Source organism: Branchiostoma belcheri, unplaced genomic scaffold (assembly GCF_001625305.1).
Source record: "Branchiostoma belcheri isolate BF01 breed outbred unplaced genomic scaffold, Haploidv18h27 scaffold40, whole genome shotgun sequence".
Lineage (NCBI taxonomy): Eukaryota > Metazoa > Chordata > Leptocardii > Amphioxiformes > Branchiostomatidae > Branchiostoma > Branchiostoma belcheri.
In genome coordinates, this window is record NW_017804021.1 from 2,028,452 (window position 1) to 2,051,787 (window position 23,336).

The 23,336-nt window shown below is 42.8% G+C and overlaps 3 protein-coding genes across 3 annotated transcripts in view; 2 read left to right on the forward strand and 1 right to left on the reverse strand.

The window, feature by feature from the left end:
* LOC109477626 (phosphoglucomutase-1-like) overlaps positions 1-2,536 on the forward strand; it is a 30,594-nt gene extending 28,058 nt beyond the window's left edge. Inside the window, exons 10-12 of the mRNA XM_019778970.1 lie at positions 584-767; positions 1,161-1,295; positions 1,621-2,536. Coding sequence (XP_019634529.1) covers positions 584-767; positions 1,161-1,295; positions 1,621-1,710 — 409 coding nt within the window. The 3' untranslated portion in view covers positions 1,711-2,536. The remainder of the gene's footprint in view (positions 1-583; positions 768-1,160; positions 1,296-1,620) is intronic.
* A 1,537-nt stretch (positions 2,537-4,073) lies between these two features.
* Positions 4,074-13,668, forward strand: LOC109477627. Its single transcript, XM_019778971.1, has 9 exons — positions 4,074-4,113; positions 4,850-4,929; positions 5,953-6,261; positions 7,552-7,950; positions 8,577-8,679; positions 9,241-9,437; positions 11,196-11,258; positions 11,801-11,993; positions 12,899-13,668. The coding sequence occupies exons 3-9, from the start codon at positions 6,064-6,066 to the stop codon at positions 13,273-13,275; spliced, it is 1,530 nt and encodes a 509-aa protein (XP_019634530.1). The 5' UTR covers positions 4,074-4,113; positions 4,850-4,929; positions 5,953-6,063; the 3' UTR covers positions 13,276-13,668.
* Positions 13,669-18,258: 4,590 nt separating this feature from the next.
* On the reverse strand, positions 18,259-20,777 carry LOC109477543 (leucine-rich repeat-containing protein 15-like). Its single transcript, XM_019778856.1, has 3 exons — positions 20,407-20,777; positions 20,087-20,190; positions 18,259-19,894 (listed from the first exon to the last, which is right to left on the reverse strand). The coding sequence occupies exons 1-3, from the start codon at positions 20,775-20,777 to the stop codon at positions 18,552-18,554; spliced, it is 1,818 nt and encodes a 605-aa protein (XP_019634415.1). The 3' UTR covers positions 18,259-18,551.
* Between the last annotated feature and the right edge of the window lie 2,559 nt (positions 20,778-23,336).

Here is a 23,336-nt window from a genome sequence, read left to right on the forward strand (position 1 = left end):
AGATGTTGCTCAAGATATCTTGGTACTATGTGTATTCCATCATCATGGCTGTGGCAGTCATTTTTCAAATTGCAAGGGCGTTATTTTGGAATCCCTGCACATTATCTTCCACTGTTTAGATTCAAACCAGAAGATATCTGTCATCACTCGTTATGTATGGAGTTGACTTTAAAAATCTTAAGTTTCTAAATTCCTAGTTTACCTGTTAAATAGTCAAGTATTTAATGTCAGGTGTAAAGTTCTTGCCTCCAACAATATTGAGAGTTAAACGATCCTTAAAGCTTCACATAACAAGAACTGAGCAACTCTAGCTGTCTTAACCTAAAGGGTGATTGCAGTGTGAAAGATTTAGAATACATTCACCTTGAAGGATATGTTTTCCTTTTACCTGACAGCAATTGGGAACTTAATTGGACTACCAGCCATGGTTTTGGTAATTGCACAGGGGTGGAGCCTTTCTGTGCTCAATATGATTGACAGGTGGTGTCTCCCATATTAGGTATGACTACGAGAACGTTGATGCAGCCCCAGCCAATCAGATGATGTGCTCACTATGATTGACAGGTGATGTCTTCCATATTAGGTATGACTACGAGAACGTTGATGCAGCTCCAGCCAATCAGATGATGGCAAACGTGGAACAGCTGATCACAGGCGCGACCTTCGTCGGGAAGGAGTTCTCCCACGGAGACAAGACCTACAAGGTCGCGAAGGGAGACAACTTCACGTACACAGACCCTATAGATGGGAGTGTCTCTACTAAACAGGTATTATCTGTCATAGGTTTATTCTGTATGAAAGCTCATCTGTGTTGGTAGAAATCATTTTTACAAACTAAGGTTTATGTAGTTATACATAGGTTTATCTCATTTACTCATGCTCAGGCACAGTTCTGGACAGGCCATGCCTAATATCCAGAACTGTGCCTGATCCTAACTCTATTCTTTTCACCAGAAAAAACAAACGCCTTTGTCTTAGTTTTTTCTTCAAACAGATGTCATCTGCTTAATCTGCTTTGACTTTTCCTACAGCAAGTTGATGTTTAACCTAAGTTAGAACACTGAAGTAGCGTTTGGGTACCAATTTTTTTATTGCTTATGAGTTAGACAGCAGGAAGAAGGTTAACATATTATACATGTACATGTACTTCTCCTGTGCAGGGCCTGAGGATCGTGTTTGAGGATGGATCTCGAGTGATTTTCCGTCTGAGCGGGACAGGAAGCGTGGGGGCCACGATCCGCATGTACGTGGACAGCTACGAGACAGACGCAGCAAAGCAGAAACTGGACGCACAGGTAGGTTCCTAGGCATTCACTTTGTTTTCTTTGTTTGTTTGTAGATATTTTCTGGTTGGTTTGTTTGTAGATATTTAACACATTTGTCAAGTAATTGAGAGTATATAGATTGAGGGTTATTGTAAGTTCTCTCACCTAGAGCTTTCGACCAGTCACTCTGGTCTTCCTCAGTAGACTGACCCAGTGTTGACAGGGTCAGTCTACTGAGGAAGACCAGAGTGACTGGTGGAAAGCTCTAGGAGAGAGAATTTTTTTTTTGTGCTGGATCTGAAGTCTTATTATAAACTTTACGTTTTCTAACAGAAGGAATGATGCTATTTTTCAGGTTATGCTGAAGCCACTGGTAGAAATCGCGCTGAAGTTGTCCCAACTGCGAGAACTGACCGGCCGCGATCAACCCACCGTCATCACCTAGGCAACCACCATCACCTAGGCAACAGTCATCACCTAGGCAACCACCATCACCTAGGCAACCACCATCACCTAGGCAACAGTCATCACCTAGGCAACAGACATCACCTAGGCAACCACCATCACCTAGGCAACAGTCATTACCTAGGCAACTATCATCACCTAGGCAACTGTCATCACCTAGGCAACAGCAAAACATCCAATATGTGTATTGGTGTTAACCAAATGTAACCCCTTTGGAAGTTTTCGTGGAGGCTACCAGTAATGAATTTTAGCAGGAATAATTGTAATGTGGAAATTTGTGACTTGTTGATTTTCAGCTGTATTAGCTATTGCCTATTGCTTTTTAATTAAGATTGGTTACAGCTTGTCCTACACTCTTTAAAAGATTCATTGATCCTTCAAAGTTAATGTAAGTTTGACTGTACTGTAGATAGAATCAGATGTTCTTCATCTTGTAAAAGATCTGGCTTTGTTAGTACAGTTATGATGCTTGTAAGATAAATCTTTGCTTGAAAATACAAGACAAAATAAGGCAAATAAAAACAGATTGAACTCATACTCATACTGGGATAAATTCACACTTATACTTAAGTTGTACCTGTTGTGGAAACTTTCTACCCCTTAAGCCATTTTTGTTATTTATACTGACCAACAATGAGTCTGTACTATACAGCAGTACAATTTGAATGGTTGCAGTACAGTTACTGATACTGTATACATTTTTCCATGGCAGCTCCAACACACAGAGGACTACAGAACTTCTACATAAATTATAAACTTCTCTGTACTTCAGACACCCATTGTTATTCTAGCTCATGATGTCAGTAGAACAAGCCAATTCAGGAAATATATTTTCAAAGTTGTCTTTTTTTTGTTTTAACTTGACATGTAATGTCTGCAATGTAGCAGTTTTGCTTGGGTACACCCCTATATTCCAACACCCTACAATATGTTCAATCAACTGTATGTTCCAACACCCCTAACCTAACCCTATGTCAGAATGTGAGGTTTTGGTCTTAAAATTTGAATCAACAGAATGTTGTAAATGCTTGTAATTTGTATGCATGTTAAGATAAAGCATTGCGTATAAAATAGAAAAATTCTATTTTTAATGCAGTAAGTTGCAATGTGATTGAATGAAGGTGCTTATAGTATCAACATCTGTGTCCATAATATCACCAGGGTCCATAATATCGCCACCTTGAGAAATAGTGTGCTTAAAGATATTTTTACTGCAACATACCCTAGGTATGTACATTTGAGGTGTGCAGGAGTGCATGCCAAAAGTATGTTGCAGTAAAAATATCTTTAAGCACACTATTTCTCAAGGTGCCAATATTATGGACCCTGGTGATATTATGGACACAGATGTTACATAAAATCTTACAATATATTAGAAATATGAAAACTAAGATATTTTCTGTAGTGTGCTTAAGATAGGCCTAAAGTTACAAAATCCGAGCCATTGATGTGAAAATGATTTTGTGCTTTTGACAGTCTTCAGGCCAAAAAAAAATCCTGTTGTTCCTGTTAAGGTAGTTTGTTGTTCGCAGAGTGTGTTTTTGAATCTAGAACTGCAAATAAAAGTGATTTGACTTTGATTGAACCTTTACTGCAATGTCGTGCCTGTTTTTTTTACATCTTCTATCTGTACTTCGCAGCTAGACATTGTACAAAGAAAGGGTCAGACTTTTCATCTCAAGTGCAGTGTTGAACAGATACGTTAGGGGTCGCTGTTTCACACGGCCACAGCTAGCCGCCATGTTGCTGAAACTAGATATCCTGAAGACATGAAAGATGTTTATTGCCACGGACTTGGCGGGTATATTAACTCCACTAAAACAGCGAAAATTGGTCAAAATCGATAAAATATGAATGAAGAGACAGTTTTTTCTATATTACCAAAGACTAAGTATGTAACTTCATAAGTTCACTGTCAACTTAAGCTCGAACTATAAAGGACCTAAGCTGCCTCCCAGTTAGTTTACTGAGAGAACTGCGATATTATTGAGCGTGCCAGCTGTGCCCTCAGTATGGTGGCTAGTGTAGCAGTCATGAGGTTTGGTAGCCTCTAAGCAGACTCCGGAAGGCGTTTTGAAGCTGTTTTTTCTTCCATATCCATTTTTCTCTGCCTTTTTCGTATCAATAAAACCTGTCGTTCTTCCAACCTATGTGGCACTTACTGTGACTAGACGATGAGAAAATGCAGAAACAAAAGAAAAAGCACATAGTCAGCAAAAACTGGTGTATGAAAACACGTCCAGGAGCTTGATTTGGAGGCTATCGCGTCGTCCGTGCCAGTAAAAATGCGCGGGTTCTCCTGGAATGTTTCCCGCCAAAAATAGCGTCGGGCGAGCAGCTACACATATCAGGTGGCCTTTTTCCAGGAACGACCTGCGGATCCGTGAGTGTTGCAATTAATGTTGCAATTTTTTAATGTTGCAATCTCACACTTTACAAGTCTGCGATACGAATAACTGTGATTGTCGAAGCTCCGCCGTTTTAAGAGATGTTTGCACTCTTCTGGTTTGTTTCTGTACGTGTCCGTTGAAACCGTTACAGCCCTGTAGTTTTTAGCATAACACGACGATATTATAAGGGCGGAAAGACAGCAGAAGCTGTAAGATTAAGGTACAAACAGGAAAGTTTTGGATTGTACACGTCAGGACAAGGTTTGGTCTTTTAAATAGAGGAATTTCTTGATATTTTTGCGATGGTTTAGGCAGGAAACCTGTGAAAACTCGTTTAAGAAGCTGAGGCTATCATTGGTGTTGGACCCATATATCACATATCCTTATAGTCCCACAAAAACTCCATATCTTCACCCAACCCGAACTGAGGCTTGTATTCAATATACAATTCGAAATTAATACTGTTTTTCTGTCTATTAACAAATTATCACTATAGTTTTGAAAACCTCTGATTTGTAATTTTCAATGGTCATCTAAGAAGCATCACACGCTGACGTATATGAACGTAACATTTAGGAATGATTTTCGTTCTTGAGGGTTTAAAAGAAGAGAGAAAACCACAAGTTCGTCCCGCTATGGTCTGTGATTGTCTCTCTGCTTTAGCCTGACTCCCTGACATCAGCGACATTCACACTTATGACATGATCAAATTTCGCCCGTCCCAAATAGAACCCGCAGCGCCAAATACCGCTCTAACCCCGCACTGGGCTGGGATATCCTCCTCTACATAACCTCAACCGCTTCTTACGGTAATTATTCCACATTTTAGCCCTGTTTTACTGTTTGTTACAACAATTGCGACCTTAAAGCCATCTAAGTAGTCTGCTTGTCGGCGTGAATTGCTTGTAAGACCGTGTTGTCCCGTGGGAGAACGCAGGTCCATGTACTTGTGACATTTTTCTGTCCGCCCAGACGCGCCCGGCATGCGCGCTCTCCGTGTTAGTATGTTGTACTCGATATATATTCAGTCTCCAAGCAGATGCGGGGTGTACGGCGCAGTGTTTTATGCTTGGTTTTGGTGCATTTTGTACTTGTATTTCTAGTATCCCGATCGTCTAATAGAGCAAAGTGCCGAAATGAAAACGTGGACTGCTAGAAGAGTGCACAGTTAAACCTTCTGTAAAAACATTTTACAAGTTGCTCCCCACTTCTACTTGGAGGTTACTATGCATTAAGGGGGAGGGGTAGCCGCCATATCGGTTTGGGTGGCAGGGTTCGTCTGAAATAAATATTCTCAGCTCGCTGGACTGTTCATGATTGTGTTTAACTACTAGTATATCTGATGTAGACGCGTAAACTTTGCACTTATTGCATAGATATAAATGTTGCAAATTGTAGATATACTGTTAGATGTTATAGACAGAGATGTTGTACACATAGACTTTTTACGACTGTCGGAATGATAATATTATGATTCTCCTTTGTCTCTAACACCTCAAGTCACTATATTCCTTTCACTTCAGTCTTTGTGTATGTTTTGTTTTGTTTTGTTTTGTTTTGTTTTGTTTTGTTTTGTTTTGTTTTGTTTTGTTTTGTTTTGTTTTGTTTTGTTTTGTTTTGTTTTGTTTTGTTTTGCATGTGGGGCTAGTTCGTCAGTTGGTTGGTTGGTTTGTTTGTTTGTTTGTTTGTTTGTTGGTCGGTTGGTTGGTCGGTTGGTTGGTTGGTTGGTTGGTTGGTTGGTTGGTTGGTTGGTTGGTTGGTTGGTTGGTTGGTTGGTTGGTCCCTTCACCCAATGACTAAAACTGTGTCCTGTTTCCCTCCTCAGACCGTAGTTACCGGACCGCTGCCCGGCCAGACCCCCACACCACCCCTGTACATTGGACACTACCTGCCCAGCCAGATCACCCCGTCCTTCCGCACCAGCTTCCCGGCTAGACCTCACCATGACGGCGCAGGTAATTCCCGTGGAGGCCATCCTGGGCAAGCCTGACTTTAAGTACCAGAAGGTTCAGTACCGGCGGCACGTCTGGCAGCCCGGCTTCGGGGAAGCTGAGGAGCAGGCCCCGCCCGCCTTCCAGGCTCACGCCGGTACCAGCTCGGCCTCGTCCATGTACATCCGCAGTAAGGACTACGGATTTCAGGTGCGTACAATCATACAGCACTTTCCCACATCTCTTATCTTATCTTTAACGTTTTTTAAGAACCTTTCGATAAATTACTCTTTTAAGATATTTCAATATTTGTAATAATAGTATAACGTATTTAAGGTTTTAAACAATTGTTAAATTTTATCCCTATGTGTGTAAACAGCTGTACAGCCCATTTGTAATCGTAATGATGTAGTATTTTGTAACCAGACCCAACAATTCAGCCGAATGCATCTCGGCTGCCAGTGGGTCCTGGGATTAATTAATAAACCAGTCTATACATAAAACGTAAACATTTATTGATTGTTCGAATTCACGAGTACATAGCAGCGCCGATTGCGTACAAGTTTTTGATGAAAAACTACACGTATCAAATGCAAAAGCCACAAAAGTAGTATCCGCTGTAAGGACTGTGGTTTCCAGGTGCGTAACATCATACAGCACTTTCGCACAACATCACATCAAATCGTTGAATAGTTTCATCAGGTTGGTAAGTCACTGCAGCACATAGCAGCGACACCTGTGCTGCAGTGCAATGTGAACCAGTCAGAATTGCCCTGAAGTTGGTTGTGTAAAAAAAGTCTCTTTACTCAATCACATCAAATCGTCTGCAAAATCCTACAACACTTTTCCACATCACTTCAAGTCATCTGTAGTAGTAGTAGTAGTAGTAGTAGTAGTAGTAGTAGTAGTTGTGTAGTAGTAGTAGTAGTAGTAGTAGTAGTAGTAGTATGTAGTAGTAGTAGTAGTTGTGTAGTAGTAGTAGTAGTAGTAGTAGTAGTAGTAGTAGTAGTAGTAGTAGTAGTTGTTGTTGTGTAGTTGTAGTAGTAGTAGTAGTAGTAGTAGTTGTTGTAGTAGTAGTTGTGTAGTAGTAGTAGTAGTAGTAGTAGTAGTAGTAGTAGTATGTAGTAGTAGTAATAGTTGTGTAGTAGTAGTAGTAGTAGTAGTAGTAGTAGTTGTTGTGTAGTTATAGTAGTAGTAGTAGTAGTAGTAGTAGTAGTAGTAGTAGTTGTGTAGTTGTGTAGTTGTAGTTGTAGTAGTAGTAGTAGTAGTAGTAGTAGTAGTAGTAGTAGTAGTAGTAGACTTGTTTTAAATTTATAGTTCTTTGCAAAAGATATACATGCCTACCGGCAGCCGTGGAGGGCTGAATTGTGAGGCTATTTACAGAGGTGTCAGTCTATAGAAATGATTACTACTAGACTAAGTATACATTAACACTTGTCATCATTAAGCATACAATGTTAAAATTCAGTTATTCAACATAAAAAATTCTGCGGTTTCCAGCGTAACGTGTGGACACCAGGGGACGTACAGTACCGAGACTCGGAGCTGGGCTCGCAATGGAAGGCGCCGGAAGGCTATGAAGGGGTTTACGACGCGTCCGTTTGGGGAATTCCGACCGACGGCGACATGCTGCCCGTTATCGACATCGACTGGGATGAGCTGAACCGGCGGAAGGCTGAGCGAGACGCCCGGCTGGCTGCCGAGGAGGAGGCGGCAAGGCGGGCGGCGGAGGCTGCGCTCGCGGCTGCAGGGGCTCCAGAGGTTCCCGGCCCGCCGATGTCGCGACTGGATTACGACCGCATGCTCGGTCTGGGCGGACAGAAGGAGCTGGGCGGGCCGCTGGGCGGGGAGTATGTCACGCCCACGGAGGAGGACAGGCCCGTCGACATGCAGGCACAGGTAACTCCAGTACAGGGGCAACTTATCCAGTACTGTGCATTTCTGAGTCTATGACTGAATTGGTTAGGATCAGGCACGGTTCTGGATAGTCTCTATCGTATCCAGAACCGTGCCTCTTTAGTTCTGAAGTTCTTCTAGTTCTAGTTCAAGAGTTAGGGCTAGGATCAGACACGGTTCTGGATAGACTCTGCGTATCCAAGAACGTAGTTTTGCACCAGGCATGGTTCTGGGTATACGCTTGTACCTTCAAGTACCGTGCCCGAGCACTGATCTGATTAAAGTACGGTTCTGGATACAACAAGGCCGTTACACTTCCAGAAAACGTTACACTTAAAACAATGCTGTTCAAGTGATGCCTGATGCAATGTTACAATGAAAAAGAGCATGCAGGGAAGTCCAGAAACCTAGCAATTTTCCGTACCGTCCCTACAAGCCTAGAGCGTACGTTTATCAAATTGCAAAAGGTAATGTTGATTTCCGTAAATAATTTCATCAGGTTGGAAGATACTTAGGGTATGGAATTTTCTTCTGACACAACCAGTAAGGTTCTCACCTGCCAGCAGAAGAAAATTCTATACCCTAGGTAATGTTGTTGATGACCGTTAACTGGGCTGCACCTCCCCCAGGCCCGGCCAGGCGGGGGCGCCATGCCGGACGGGACCGACACGCTAGCCGGGGACTCTGCCGCCAGGAAAGGGCACGAGCTCAACAGACGGAAGCTGGGAATAGGTCAGTTGTTTGTTTGTTTGTTTGTTTGTTTATTTGTTTGTTTGGCGCCATTACCTATGATACAAGTAGTGTAAATTGTATAGCCAAAACGAGAAATCCTTCGGAAATTTTATTTCAAGAACAAAGTGTAGTTCGTCCATACAGTCTTCTTCATGTTGACTGACCAAATTGCCTTGAACACGTGACCAAGTAGTGGGTCAATGATATCTGGAAGCCTGTATCGCCCCCCGTCTATACTATCTATTGTGTCTACTGTTAAGTCTATCCTGTTTCAGACGGGGCCTGTACATGTAGTGAACACAATCTTAAGTTAAGGAATACTCAAGCATTAGTGTACAAAGCCATTGCCAGTCCACAATATCAACTCTGATCTGGTTTGGACCTGATTCTTTGTGTCTTAAACAAACGAAATAATTCGTGTCTGTTGGGAAAATGGAAGCTTGTTCAAATAGGTTTTTATACCAATTATTGTGCCTCCTAGTGCATGGTGTTCTAACAAAGTAAATGATTAGCTAAATACCAACTTCTTGATGTTTTTGCGTTTTTTTTTAATCTCCATAGTGACCCGTCCGTCCACGATGCACGACCGCACGTACGGCAAGACAGCCGAGAGCGGGAAGGGCGCGGAGCTGTACCAGAAGCGGCAGCGGCGCGTGGTCCAGTTCTCCAAGGAGGACATCCGCAGCTTCAAGCCGTGGCTCTCCCTCATCTACGTGCCCCCAACGGAGATCCTGCCGTACTACGGGAAACCATTCAAGGTAAGAACCGTGCGTAGTCCAGCAGTGTAGCATACGTAGTCTAGTGGTGTAGAATAAGAAGTCTAGTGGTGTAGCGTGTGTAGTCCGGTAGTCTAGTTCTCCAAGGAGGACATTCGCAGCTTCAAGCCGTGGCTCTCCCTCATCTACGTGCCACCAACGGAGATCCTGCCGTACTACGGGAAACCATTCAAGGTAAGAACCGTGCGTAGTCCAGTGGTCTAGCATGCGTAGTCCAGTGGTCTAGCATGCGTAGTCTAGTGGTATAGCATGCTCAGTCCTGTGGTGCAGACCTCCAAGGAGGACATCCGCAGCTTCAAGCCGTGGCTCTCTCTCATCTACGTGCCCCCAACGGAGATCCTGCCGTACTACGGGAAACCATTCAAGGTAAGAACTGTGCGTAGTCCAGTGGTATAGCATGTGTAGTCCAGTGGTCCAGTTCTCCAAGGAAGACATCCGCAGCTTCAAGCCGTGGCTCTCCCTCATCTACGTCCCACCGACGGAAATCCTACCGTACTACGGGAAACCATTCAAGGTAAGAACTGTGCGTAGTCCAGCGCTGTAGTATGTGTAGTTTAGTGGTATAGTGTGCGTAGTCCAATGGTGTAGCATGTGTAGTCCAGTGGTCCAGTTCTCTAAAGAGGATATCCGCAGCTTCAAGCCGTGGCTCTCCCTCATCTACGTGCCACCGACGGAGATCCTACTCTACTACGGGAAACCATTCAAGGTAAGAACCGTGCGTAGTCCAGCGCTGTAGTATGTGTAGTTTAGTGGTATAGTGTGCGTAGTCCAATGGTGTAGCATGCGTAGTCCAGTGGTCCAGTTCTCTAAAGGACAATCGCAGCTTCAAGCCGTGGCTCTCCCTCATCTACGTACCACCAACGGAGATCCTGCCGTACTACGGAAAACCATTCAAGGTAAGAAGCGTGTGTAGTCCGGCTGTGTGAAGTCCAGCGGCATAGAATACGTAGTCCAGTGGTGTAGCATGTGTAGTCCAATGGTGAAGCATGTGTAGTCCAGTGGTCCAGTTCTCCAAGGAGGACATTCGCAGCTTCAAGCCGTGGCTCTCTCTCATCTACGTGCCACCGACGGAGATCCTGCCCTACTACGGGAAACCATTCAAGGTAAGAACTGTGCGTAGTCCAGCAGTGTAGCATACGTAGTCCAATGGTGTAGCATGCGTAGTCCAGTGGTGTAGTATGTGTAGTCCAGTGGTGTAGCGTGCGTAGTCCAGTGGTGTAGCATGTGTAGTCCAGTGGTGTAGCATGTGTAGTCCAGTGGTGTAGCATGCGTAGTCCAGTGGTCCAGTTCTCCAAGGAGGATATCCGCAGCTTCAAGCCGTGGCTCTCCCTCATCTACGTGCCACCAACGGAGATCCTGCCGTACTACGGGAAACCATTCAAGGTAAGTAGGGTTAACGACCGAGCCTCTGGACCAAGAGGTTCGGAGTTCGAATCTCTGCTGTTGTCGCACACCCGACATGCACACTTATGGAAAGGGTCGCAGACGGACGTTAAGCCGTGGTCCAGAGTTCATAGCTAGGGGAATATCCTCTGTACGATAAACCTGTAGATACTGTACATAGTGTTTGTCTTCTCTATCACAAACGATGGGAGAATAACTCGGATCTCCATTACTGTTTGTGTAAGTTTTACACTATGCTTCCTGTAGTCAGTAGTACTTAGTTAAGTGAGCTGAAAGTGGATCTAGATAACTTTGCTTTCTTTTCCTTTCTTTTTTTCCTTTCTTTTCCTTCCCAAGGATGAGCCCGCAGCCCCCGAAGAGCCACCGGCACTCGTCCCGCCCAAGAAGCCGGGGCAGAAGGTAGGTACAGAATACAGGATGGCTTTATTGGTATTCGCAGCGTGTAACATCGAATTAAAACCGAATTTATGATAATCACGTTTGGATAAAAAAAAACAGTTACAATGGTAAAAATATTTTCATTTGTAGCAAAAGGCGTAGTTTTGGAGTTTAGGTGGATATTATAAGATCTATACAATCTAGTTGAAATTGCATGTAAAACACAGTTACAAACCACAAATTAGTATCTAAAATGCTGCCTAAGTCCATGCTGGTTATGGAGTCGGATCAGGTATTATACGTAGGTAATTTCATACATACTGCAGTACGCATCTGGAACAGTACTAGTCTCCCGCAGCCTCCGAAGAACCTCTACATCTAGAACCTTGCAGTTGCTGTAACCAATGATTAGCCAGGAGTGTTGTTTTAATGTTACAACCCAGGCTATTGTTTACGTTAGCACAAATGCTAGATATAGAGTTCATGTATCTGTTGAAAAGGAAAACAAAACTTAATATATCTATTTGTTTGTTTGTTTGTTTGTTTGTTTGTTTTGTTTGCAGGTGATCCCCCGCGCGCCGATGACCCCCTGGACGGCCGCCATGCAGACGTCAGGTGACGTGGAGCCCGCGTTCACCCACCTGCGGAAGCGCGGCGCTCCGTTCGCCACGTACCTGGAGAAGGGCATGGTGGGAGACCAGCCGGAGACGGTGGGAGCCGTGCAGGCCGTCATGGGCGCTGCCGAGGGGAAGAGAGGTTTGTTTGTTTGTTTGTTTGTTTGTTTATTTAACCAGAGAACATATCGCCCTGCAGGCCGTGATGGGCGCAGCGGAGGGGAAGAGAGGTTTGTTTGTTTGTTTGTTTGTTTGTTTGTTTAACCAGAGAACATATCGCCGTGCAGGCCGTGATGGGCGCTGCGGAGGGGAAGAGAGGTTTGTTTGTTTGTTTGTTTGTTTGTTTGTTTGTTTGTTTGTTTGTTTGTTTAACCAGAGAACATATCGCCGTGCAGGCCGTGATGGGTGCGGCGGAGGGGAAGAGAGGTGCTTTTTGGTTTATTTGTTTGTTTTTAGATTTTATTGAAATTGTAACAATAAAATACACATGGGACACAGGCAGCTGTTGCTGGTGTTGTGTCCCACACATAGAAACAAATACAATGCAGACAATACTCATTTTCACCTGAGCGAAGTGAGGAAAGTCGTGTAAAGTGCCTTTCCCAATCAAGGGCACAAGATCTGTGGCATGTCAGGACTCGAACCTGGGACCTCTTGGTTCCGAGTCGAGCACTCTGGCGTTACGCCACAGCCCACACGACCCCACTTATTAGGCCACAAGAGAGGTGTTTATTGTGTTTGCCGAAAAAAACATACTGTTTTTGCTCTGTTACCTCCTCTTCTCCAAGCTGATAAGGTCAATGACCTGAACCAGACGTCTGTCACCATACATGTAGTAACTGGTGTTGGGTTTCATCATACTGCATCATTTTATAGCAGGAGGGATTTAGACTCGTGTCTGACCATATACATATATATATATATATATATATATATATATATATATATATATATATATATATTAAAAGAGTAGACCATATGCGAAGGTAAACATGATGCATTTGCTTTGCAAATGTCACCTTTCTAGTTTTGTATCTGACTTTCTAGGTGCCGCCGGCGGTGGGGGAAGAGCGGGCGGCGGCGGTGGTGCGTTCGCAGGAGACGGAAGCGGCGGTGTGGGAGACGGCGCGTACGGATCGGGCTTCCATCTAGAGAAGGTGAACCCTGACGCTCGTCAGGAGCTCCCCAACTACAAGGACTTCAACCGCACGGCGAAGGGGTGGCTGGCTGTGGAGGGCGCCGAGACGTACGCGATGTCGGAGGCGGAGGCGGCGTCGCGCGGGTTCTTCGCGGTGAGGCACATCGACGCGGAGGCAGACGTGTGGCGGCCCGACCCGAGCGTGGTGAAGGCCATCCTACAGGAGCGGTCCGAGCTGCACCTGCCGCCAGAACTGGCCGGCCTGCCGGAGTCAGAGGAGTTGTAACTGTCGAGACTGTCGTATCTGAAACCTACAGAGGAGTTACTTGTATAATAAAATATTGGAGAAAGCAAAAGCATTTTTGGACCGGAAAACTTTAGAGAGAAAGTTTGACAAGCTTCTGGCCAAAGTTGAAGCTGAACGAGCCATTATTGTAAGAACATACAGGGGCTGTGTGATTCTGTTTCTGAAAAACTTCTCCTGGGACTTTTCTTGACTTTAGCAATTTTTAAATGATTTTGACAATGAATCACAAGTTAGTTATTCTAAATGTTAATTGCTTCTTAATTGATGTCGGAGGCGGAGGCGGCGTCGCGCGGGTTCTTCGCCGTGCGGCACATCGACGCGGAGGCAGACGTGTGGCGGCCCGACCCGCGCGTGGTGAAGGCCATCCTACAGGAGCGGTCCGAGCTGCACCTGCCGCCAGAACTGGCCGGGCTGCCCGAGTCAGAGGAGTTGTAACTGTCGAGACTGTCGTATCTAAAACCTACAGAGAAGTTATAGTTACCCCCCCCCCCCCTTGTGCAGTATACCCGACACGACGACATAATCTTCGGCAAGTCGAAGGCGGTCGCCCATGGAAAGAAGAAGAGAAGAGAAGAGTATAGTAGGCGGGACTATCGTATCAAAAACCTACGGAGGAGTTGTAGTAGGCGGGACTATCCACAACATGCAGTGCCACGGGCGGGAATGTATCCACAACGGTGACACAACCTACAGAGGATTACAACAGGCGGGACTGACGTATCCAGAACCTACAGTGGGCGTCACTTGATGTCCAGACCATGCATGATGTACAAAATGACTGATAAGCCCAGAAGAGAACAAGAAATACTGTCATGCTTTCAAGCATTAGCCAAGGATTGAGGTGTTTCTTTGAGGCAGTCGGAGGAGTTATAATAGGCGGTACTATCGTATCCACAACCTACAAAGGAGTTATAATAGGCGGGAATGTCCAGAACATACAGTGCCACTGGCCTGGAAGACAGGAGATTTCCAGACTATGCATGATGTACAAAATGACCGATAAGCGCAGAAAAGAACAAGTTATAACGGAAGGGAATATCGTATCTACAACCTACAGAGGAGTTATAATAGGCGGAAATGTCGGATATACAACCTACAGAGGAGTTATAATAGGCGGAAATGTCGTCGTCAAAACCTGAAGTATCACTGGAAGACAGGAGATAGATGTCCTGACTATGCATGATGTACAAAATAACTAATAAACTGGTACGAACTACCAAGTATCTTGTACCGGCTCAGAAAAGAACAAGAAATGGGCATGCCTTCAAGTACCAGAGTTATCAAGCAAGGATTGAGGTGTTACTTTCTTGCAACAAATTGTTACCCCTGTCCTTGGTGCTGAAACATCGGTGCAAACTTACGGCGTTACACACAGCTGCACTCATGAGTCTTGTAACACGAGTAGTAGCGGCCATGTAAGCATAGTTCTTGATAAAGCACGGATCCGGGTACAACACGAGCAATTAGAGAAAAGCGACAAGCGGAAAGAACGGCAAATTGTCCCTGTCCTTGGTGCTGAAATGTTGGTGCAAACTCACAGCGTTACACACAGCTGCACTCCTGAGTATTGTAATACGAGAAGTATCAATTATGTCAGTATAGTTCTTGATAAAGCACAGTTCTGGATACAACACGAACGTTATGAGGAAAGCGACAAGCGGAAAGAACTGTAAACTGTCCCTGTCCTTTGTGCTGAAACATCGGTGCAAACTCACAGCGTAACGTACACTGTGCCCAAGTGTAACACGAGTAGCGGCGGCCATGTCCTTTTCTGTAGCCAGGAATATTCTGAGAGTAAGCGAAGATGTTTTTAGCTCATGAAGATATGACTTGTACCGAGAAGGACCCAGGGGTTATAATGGTTTAGTGATACGTACCCAGACCAAGTTTCGGGGGAGGTGTAGACTGAGTACAAGTATAGTAAATGAACAAAGCTCGGTTCTATCGTAACTTGCGTTAAAACGTCCCGTGTTCTTAGTCTCCACCAGACGTCTTTTGCGGGCTGAATAAATCGTAGAAATCGTCCTAAAAAGGGTATTAATTGGCAAGAGAAGGAAGCCGGTCAGAGAAGCTCCAATGTAGAGTACCCTGTTCTCATTATTGGTTACCTAAAAAGATTACTATCATGGTAAAACTTGTATCTTGAGCTGAAAGTGTTATAATTATCAACGTTAGCGTTCAATAAAGGCCATCGGGGATGAACTGCACAAATGTAAGACTTTTATGAAGAAGTGGCATATTGTTATTATCATTGTTATAATTACTGTTTGTTAGAAGTGCCTCCCTCTGGAAGTTTGCGTTGCTTTCTATGTTGTTGTTGTTCGTCCGTCGTAGTCGACGATGACCAATGAACATCACATCAGGTCTTGTGTGTCCGGCTGTGGCTCACAAGTCCTATACGGGCTCTGAAGGTTCTGCCACAGGTCGGGCACAGGTGGGTTTCTGGATAGTTTATACTATGTATAAACTAAGCAGTTCACACAGAATTCTGCTTGTATATGGATGCAAGTTGTGCAGGTTAAACATAGGAAAACTTTAGGCCCGACCGTGTAAAACAAAAGGGGGCGAGATTACTTATGATGTTATTAACACAAAAATGAAAATAAAAATGTGGATTTGTGAAGATTTTGAATAGATTCTGACCGCGTAGTGTTGTGATCTCAAGATTTAGAGCCACAAGATAGCCTCGCATCCAGCCATCATATACAGGCTACCAGTACCATTTTCGGGACTCTAGGAGCTCTACGAAGCGAGGTTTATCTATGCACTTGGTGTGGAGTTTGCACAATTGGAGGCAATTGATTTACCCCTGCCATAATTCATTCACTGGACAGCTCCTAGAACCCCTAAGATAGCCCACCCAATAGCCAGGGTACGATAGACTGGGTACGAGGCTACCGCTAGGCAAGATGGCGGCTCGAGGTAGTGGAGAGTTCGAAATGCTGACTGCAAAATCAGATCTCTGTTACCGAGTTGACCACGCAAGACTAGATTTGAGGTAAGTACATATATCCTGGGATACATTGGTCATTTATCTCTGGTATTATTTGTACATTTGTACTTTTAAATCGTACCGATAGCTATAATATAACCTCGGCAGTCTGTGCTCTGACAACACAGTGAAGTTCGAAATCAAAGACTAAACGTTAACTTTATTGTCATCGTTCCTACCTCCAGTAAATCTGTCAAACAATCTGGAGATTGCTGAATACAGAATTGTGTTTGCCCCTCCTCCCTCCTACCGGACTCAAATTATTTAAAAGCGAAGAATGACAATTTTTTATTATGGTAAACAGACCACCGGGAGCTCGCCGGTATGTTTACGGCGCTGGGAGTGCTGCCCGCCCGCCCAGGCCCAATACCGTACGTCGGTGGAGTTTACGGTGTTGGTTTCCATTTAAAAAAACACAAAAGATTTTTGTCAAAGTACAATACAACTGCATACTAGTATATCTGTTGCTGTTGCCCGTGCTTTAAGTTTAAATGGGCCTTAAATGTCTAGTTTCTATCTTGCTATCTTCTAGGTTCTCATGTTTTCTCTCCAAAATAGAATGAGATTATATATAAAATCTTTATACCTAAGACATGAACACACAGACAAAGACTGGAGTTGAACACCTCCATTTTATTCCCTTCCTAGATCTAAGGTACATTTAAAGTCCCTGCCTACTGTCAGTTCTACCATCTTCCAGTATCTTCTCTCATTTTACCAGTCCTTACAACTTACAATATTATAATTATATATATATATAACTTATGTTGTATGGTATGTTCTATGTAAGTATATATGATCAGTATGCAATTAACTCACTAATTAAAAAGCTATTGAAGTTATGAATTCATGTAAAACTATTCCTCAACAATTTCACACTGTAACTAGATTTTACTTTCAGCACAGTATATCATTTAACAGAGAATTCTAATACATATATTGCATTAAACAGTATACACAGTAATTAATTAAACTAGCCATCATCCCAACATGTGGTGTTAAGTTTACTGAAAGCTATAAAAATCACAGAATATTCCTGATTAATTCCACAGTCATCGCAGTTTTTAACATTTTTGCTAAATTTTTGTTTAATATATACATATAAGAGATATATTTGATTCACAATAAAAGGATCCATTTTGAAGTAAAATGTTGGTCAGTTTCATAGAGCAGACTAAAACCATTGGCCAGGCCTCCAGGTTCTAGTTCTGTTTTCAAGTAAATGATGTTGTTTCTATCATCGTAAGTACTATGAATATATAATGTTTATTAGGATTCCACACAATCTTCCACATATCAGTTTAGGTACTACTGGTCAAGGATCCTACATTATGTCTGTCCTTGTAACACCTTTCCTTGAGACCAGGTACTGTTTTTGTGGCCCTTTTAAAAAAATTCTGTCCTACTACCTATGTACATGTATACTGTGCGGTAACTACAATTGGTGCCACGTACAACATAAGACTAGTATATAATGGTAAATATGCAATCTAGCTCACTAAGTATACATGCAATGTTACAGTCAAATTGTAACTAGAATTTGATTCCAGCAAAGTATACCTTTAACTGTGCATTGTATACAATGTATCAAAAAGTATCATAATAATCAAACTAGCCCTGCCACCCTATTAAATATGTGGTGTATAAGAAAGCTATAATACAGGGTATTTGCACACCACAGTTTATAACATTTTTGCTTTTGTTGATTTACATATGATAAAAGATAATATTTGATTTACAAGAAGAGTATGCATTTTTATGTTTTACATGTATAGAGTAGACTTAAACCTTCAACCATATAGTTACCATGACTATATGATATTTATTAGGTCTCCACACAATCCTCAATATACTACTTTTCTTTGAGCCCAGGTCGTCTTTTTGTGGCCCTTTTTAAAATCCTTTCGGTCTCTACTACCAATGTCTACATGACTTGTGTTTGTTTGTTTGATTTGTTTGTTTGTTTGTGTGGTAACTATATCAGTGCACTTTACTCTAAATGTGTCTAGTATGTTACAGATTTACACACAAGCGCCAAAACCTCTTCATCCACAAATTTACTCAAAAGTCAAACCTGCAATCTCAGCCTTTGTTTTGCTGGCCATAGGTGTCAGGACTTGGTTTTTAGGGAGTGAGTATGGGAGCCCCGGTATACAAGTAGGATGGCACCCAAGACTCTACTGGGGGCCAACCATTGTTTTTAGAGAGTAATTCTTAAAAAGCAACTGCAATTTGTTGTCTAATCTATCTATCAATCCATCATCTACTGGCATTGTAAACTGTGAGGCATGAGGGATGTGTATGTGTGCTGCTGCTGACTGCTGGGGTTCCTCAGGGGTTCATAGTGGTGAGGGCTGTCAGCACCAGGGGCAGCTGCTGTCTGTGATTGGTTATTAACTGTCTCATTCTCATAGCCATACACCGCATCCTGTGGACCAGCTGCAGCATCTTTAGCAGCTGCTGCCACGTGGCTGTTCTCATATTTGTGGGACTGTGGACCTTCTTCAGAAGGCTGGGAGGGAGATGGAACCTCATGACCATCGTTAAAGCTGCCGACATGCTGAATTTGCCCTGAGCCTGGCTGTGATGCTTGTGACGGACTAAGGACATCATCACTTTCTGACTGATCAATATCGTCTATGGTGTTGTACTCAGCTGTGTCAGGGTCCTCATCTGTTGGGAGGTTATAGATATGCTGGCTGTCTTCTCTATTGAGACGTGGTGTTCTAGACTGACTGTTTATTTCAGAATCTGCATTTGTTGTAACTTTATTCAGACCTATCTGGTCATGACCACTGGATGTGCCTGTGGGGTTTGTGTTGCTAAAGCCTTGCTGGGGAGTAGTATCCCTTTGCCTCCTCTTATACATGCACCCTACTGCAAAGCCAATAGTGCAGATAATGGATAGTCCAAGAATAACTCCCAAGGTAGCAAGCAGGGGCACAGACAGGACAATGCCACCATCACCAGGGCCTGTATTGCTCTCAGTTAGTGTTAATGTCACAGTCAAAACAAAAGGAGGGTCAGTAGAGTCAGCCATGTGTTTTGTGCTGGAAGTGGAGTAGACTGGTGTTGTTTCCTCACAGATCAGGTCTTCAGGATTTAATGTTACATCCTGTAAGAGTTGCCCTGTAAGGTTAGCAGGTCCGGCACATCTGATCTGGTTTTCAAATGTGTAAGACCCGTTCATCCTCTGCTTAAAGGGAGCCATCCTACAGTCACACTGCCAGGGGTTGTTGTCAATGTTTACATCAGAAATGGAAGCCAGTATGTCATATGCCATGACTGGCAGTGTCTCTAATTGGTTATTATCTAATGTAAGCTCTGACAGCATATTCAAGTTTGATAAGGCCTCTACAGGGAAAGTGCTGATGTTGTTATCAGAAAGTTCCAGTGCTTGAAGCTGAAGTAGATTCCCAAATATGTCAGCTGTGATGGTGCTGATGCTGTTGTTCTGAAGGTCTAGTAAACGTAGCTTTGTTGTGTCATTGAAGGTGCCTGCCTCAATACTGTGGATGTTATTACTGTCCAGGTCAAGAGTCTCTAAGTTACCAAGTCCCGCAAATATGTCAGCTGTGATGGTGCTGATGCTGTTGTTATGAAGGTCTAGAAAACGTAGCTTTGTTGTGTCATTGAATGTGCCTGCCTCAATACTGGGGATGTTATTACTATCAAGGTCAAGCCACTCTAAGTTATCAAGTCCCACAAATATGTCAGCTGGCAGACTTGTTAACTGGTTATTGTAAAGATACAAGATCTGCAGATTACCTAGACCCTCAAATATGTCAGCTGGCAGACTTGTTAACTGGTTATTGTGAAGCCACAACCACTGCAGATTTCCAAGTCCCACAAATATGTCAGCTGGCAGACTTGTTAACTGGTTAGTGGAAAGAAGCAAGCTCCTAAGATTACCAAGTCCCACAAATATGTCAGCTGACAGACTAGTTAACTTATTAGTGGAAAGATACAAGGTCTGCAGATTTCCAAGTCCCACAAATATGTCAGCTGGCAGAGTAGTTAACTGGTTAGTGGAAAGAGACAAGATCCTAAGATTACCAAGTCCCTCAAATATGTGAGCAGACAGACTATTTAACTGGTTATTGTAAAGATACAAGTACCGCAGATTACCAAGTCCCTCAAATATGTCAGCTGGCAGACTTGTTAACTGGTTAGAGTAAAGATGCAGTTCAATCAGGCTGGTTAAGTTGTGGAATGTGTTGTTATGGATCATGGAGATCTGATTGGAACCAAGATGTAATGATATCAAGCTCCTGTACCTTGAGAAATCAGACTGATTTAAGGTTCTGATGGAATTGCCCCACAAGTAAAGCATAGTGATGTTTGTAGGCAGGTCCTGAGGAACACTGCTGAGGCCTCTGTTGGTACAGTAACAGAATGATGAACAGCTGCTGCTGCAGGCTGCGGTCAGGCCAGCTTCCTTCAGGAGGATCAGCAGAAGAACCAGCATCCTCCTGGCTTTGTTGGACATACTGATGTGTCGCCTGTACAACAGAGATCAGATACAAAGCATGAAAGTCCATCTGAGTTTTTCAGTTTGAGTTTTATTTACATCCACAATTAGCCTCATAAGAGGCTATTCTCCCTGTGGTCTACACATTACATACATATATACATAGTTACATGTATTACAAGTGAAGAGGAATATACAAAAACATTACAAACTTTAAGTTAACAGTATGAAGCAAAAATAGCACAATTCCTTAAATAACACAATTCCTTAAATAACACAATTCCTATTTACAGTCTAATGCTTTACTAGTTGTCGCCTGTGTTGTTCCACAATTGTGACATAGTGACAAAGCTTCTCTGTTGAATTTGGGTCCTGATAGTCAGCCATCCTAAGGTCTTCAGCATGGTGTCCACATGTACATCACTATCACAACCAATAGCTTAGTCAGCCTTGCTGCCCTGTTCTGGACCACCTGTAGTCTTCTGATGTTGTTCTGTGTTGTGTTTCCCCATACAGAACAACAGTAGTCTATATGTGGGATTATTAACTAAAGGTGTTGACTAACGGCTATTCTCTGCCGACTCGGTAGTAAATCCTTAACCCTTCCCACCTGTGCCAAGCTTCTGTTGCACTTCTGAACTATATGAGCAATGTGGTTGTTATGTGAGGTTTTGATCAAGGTGTGTAGTCCAAGTAGCACTAAGGGACATCTTTATTGGCCTGGGTTTGCACAGATGAACCCCTAAAAGCCGTTATTGCAAGATTCACTTCTCCTGAGGCCCAACTACAACAATTGTATGTACCAAAAAACATGGTGAGGCCTTATATGGCTTTAATACATGTAGAAATGTGGGAGTTGTAATTTAAACTAACCTTGACGAAGATCCCGAAGAATGATTGATGGAAGTCTAATCCTTGAAGGAAGAACTACGGGCCCAGATTCTTCAGTGGCCCATTAGACAAGGAAATGGCGTCTGTAAAAATAAAGCAAAGTTGTGTCAGTAGTTCACAGAATCATCAAGTACACCATTGGTCATTAATGAGATACATGTATGTGAGAACACCTCAGTTAGCAGGTTGAAAAGTTTTGAGGACATTTCAGAAACATTTCAGTAGGATTTCAGTATCTCATCATTCTCCTGTAGCTGACAGTGTGTATAATGTGGTAATTGTTTCCATTCCTAATGTCATGTTGACACAAGTATATTTGAAACCATGAATTTCATCTCCTTCCTTTATGCTTGTAAGTTGCTTGTGTCTTAATAAGAAGTGGAAATTCTAGAAAGTTCCTTAAAACTTCAAAGATCTGATCAGAATGTGGCTAGCTGTGTGACAACCAAGTGTCTTCTGACATTTTCCCTGTTTGACATTTCCTCGTCGCCATTTTGTTTTGAGTATACATGAGTTGTTTGGTGAAGATTATTCGTTAAGATATCTGTCAGTAAACAGGTCACAGTGTTTGGAAAATTATGAAACATTTCACCAGTAGGATTTCAGTATCTCATAATTCACTCCTGTAGCTGGTAGTTTGTATATAATGTGGTAATTGTTTCCTCCTTGTTATGTTGACGCAAGTATATCTAAAATTATGAAATCTCTTTCAGCTTAAATGAGTGTCAAGAAGAAGTTAAGAAATCCTAGACAGAAAGTTCCTTGGATCTTTAAGTTAAAAGGAAAAGATAATTCTAGAAGGTGTCTGACTTTGTGTCAACCTAGACACTGCCTTTAGACATGTTCCCTGTTTGACATTTCCTCATCGCCATTTTGTTATGACGCATGAACTAAACATTTTAGATCCGACAATCTTTCCAATGATTTTACTTGTTATGACCTTAAAATTACATGTACATCCTGATGAAGTAGGGGCAGAGAAGAAGTTGATTGACTCACCTCAGTATGGAAGGAAGTTGTCTTAAGTCTTCAAAGTCCTTAAAATCTCAGGGAGTCGTCTTAACTGTTTCTTTCAGTGTGTCCTTCAACCCTGCACTGAGGTGGTTGGACTACCTGAGGTTAATTAAGGGTGTTGGGTTCGGCCTATTGTCTTGCTGTGCCCACAAGTGATATCTGTGGTAGTTAACTCTGCCAGCCATGTGAACATAATGAGTTGTTCATGATACACTCTAAACTGCTGTCAGGGCTCAACATACTTTTTTATACCGCTATTCAGCTAACATATTCATATTAATCAATACCATTCTGCTTTTTCTGGCAGAAAAGCTTCATCTAGTGTATATTTTTGTCTTGCAATCCTAATTTTTTCCTTAATAACTGCAGGTTTCAGGTGGGTATTTTGAGCCCTGCACTCTGACATCAGAAACCAAAGTTATTCTGGGAATAGCCTTAGTTCTAAGGTAGGTTCTCTTAGTGTTTTACTGAGAGAACCTAGCCTCATAATTTAAGAGGGATGTCTTGGACAGAAATCTTAATCAGAAATTTTATCACCAATTTTGTCATCAAGCAAACTAGAATACCCTTTTGCTTGATGTCTTGTTCCCTACTGGATTTTAGATATTATAAAAAATAAGAGATTTAGTGCAAGACTCTCGCTTGTGATGTCTGATAGCTGTATGTCTCTGA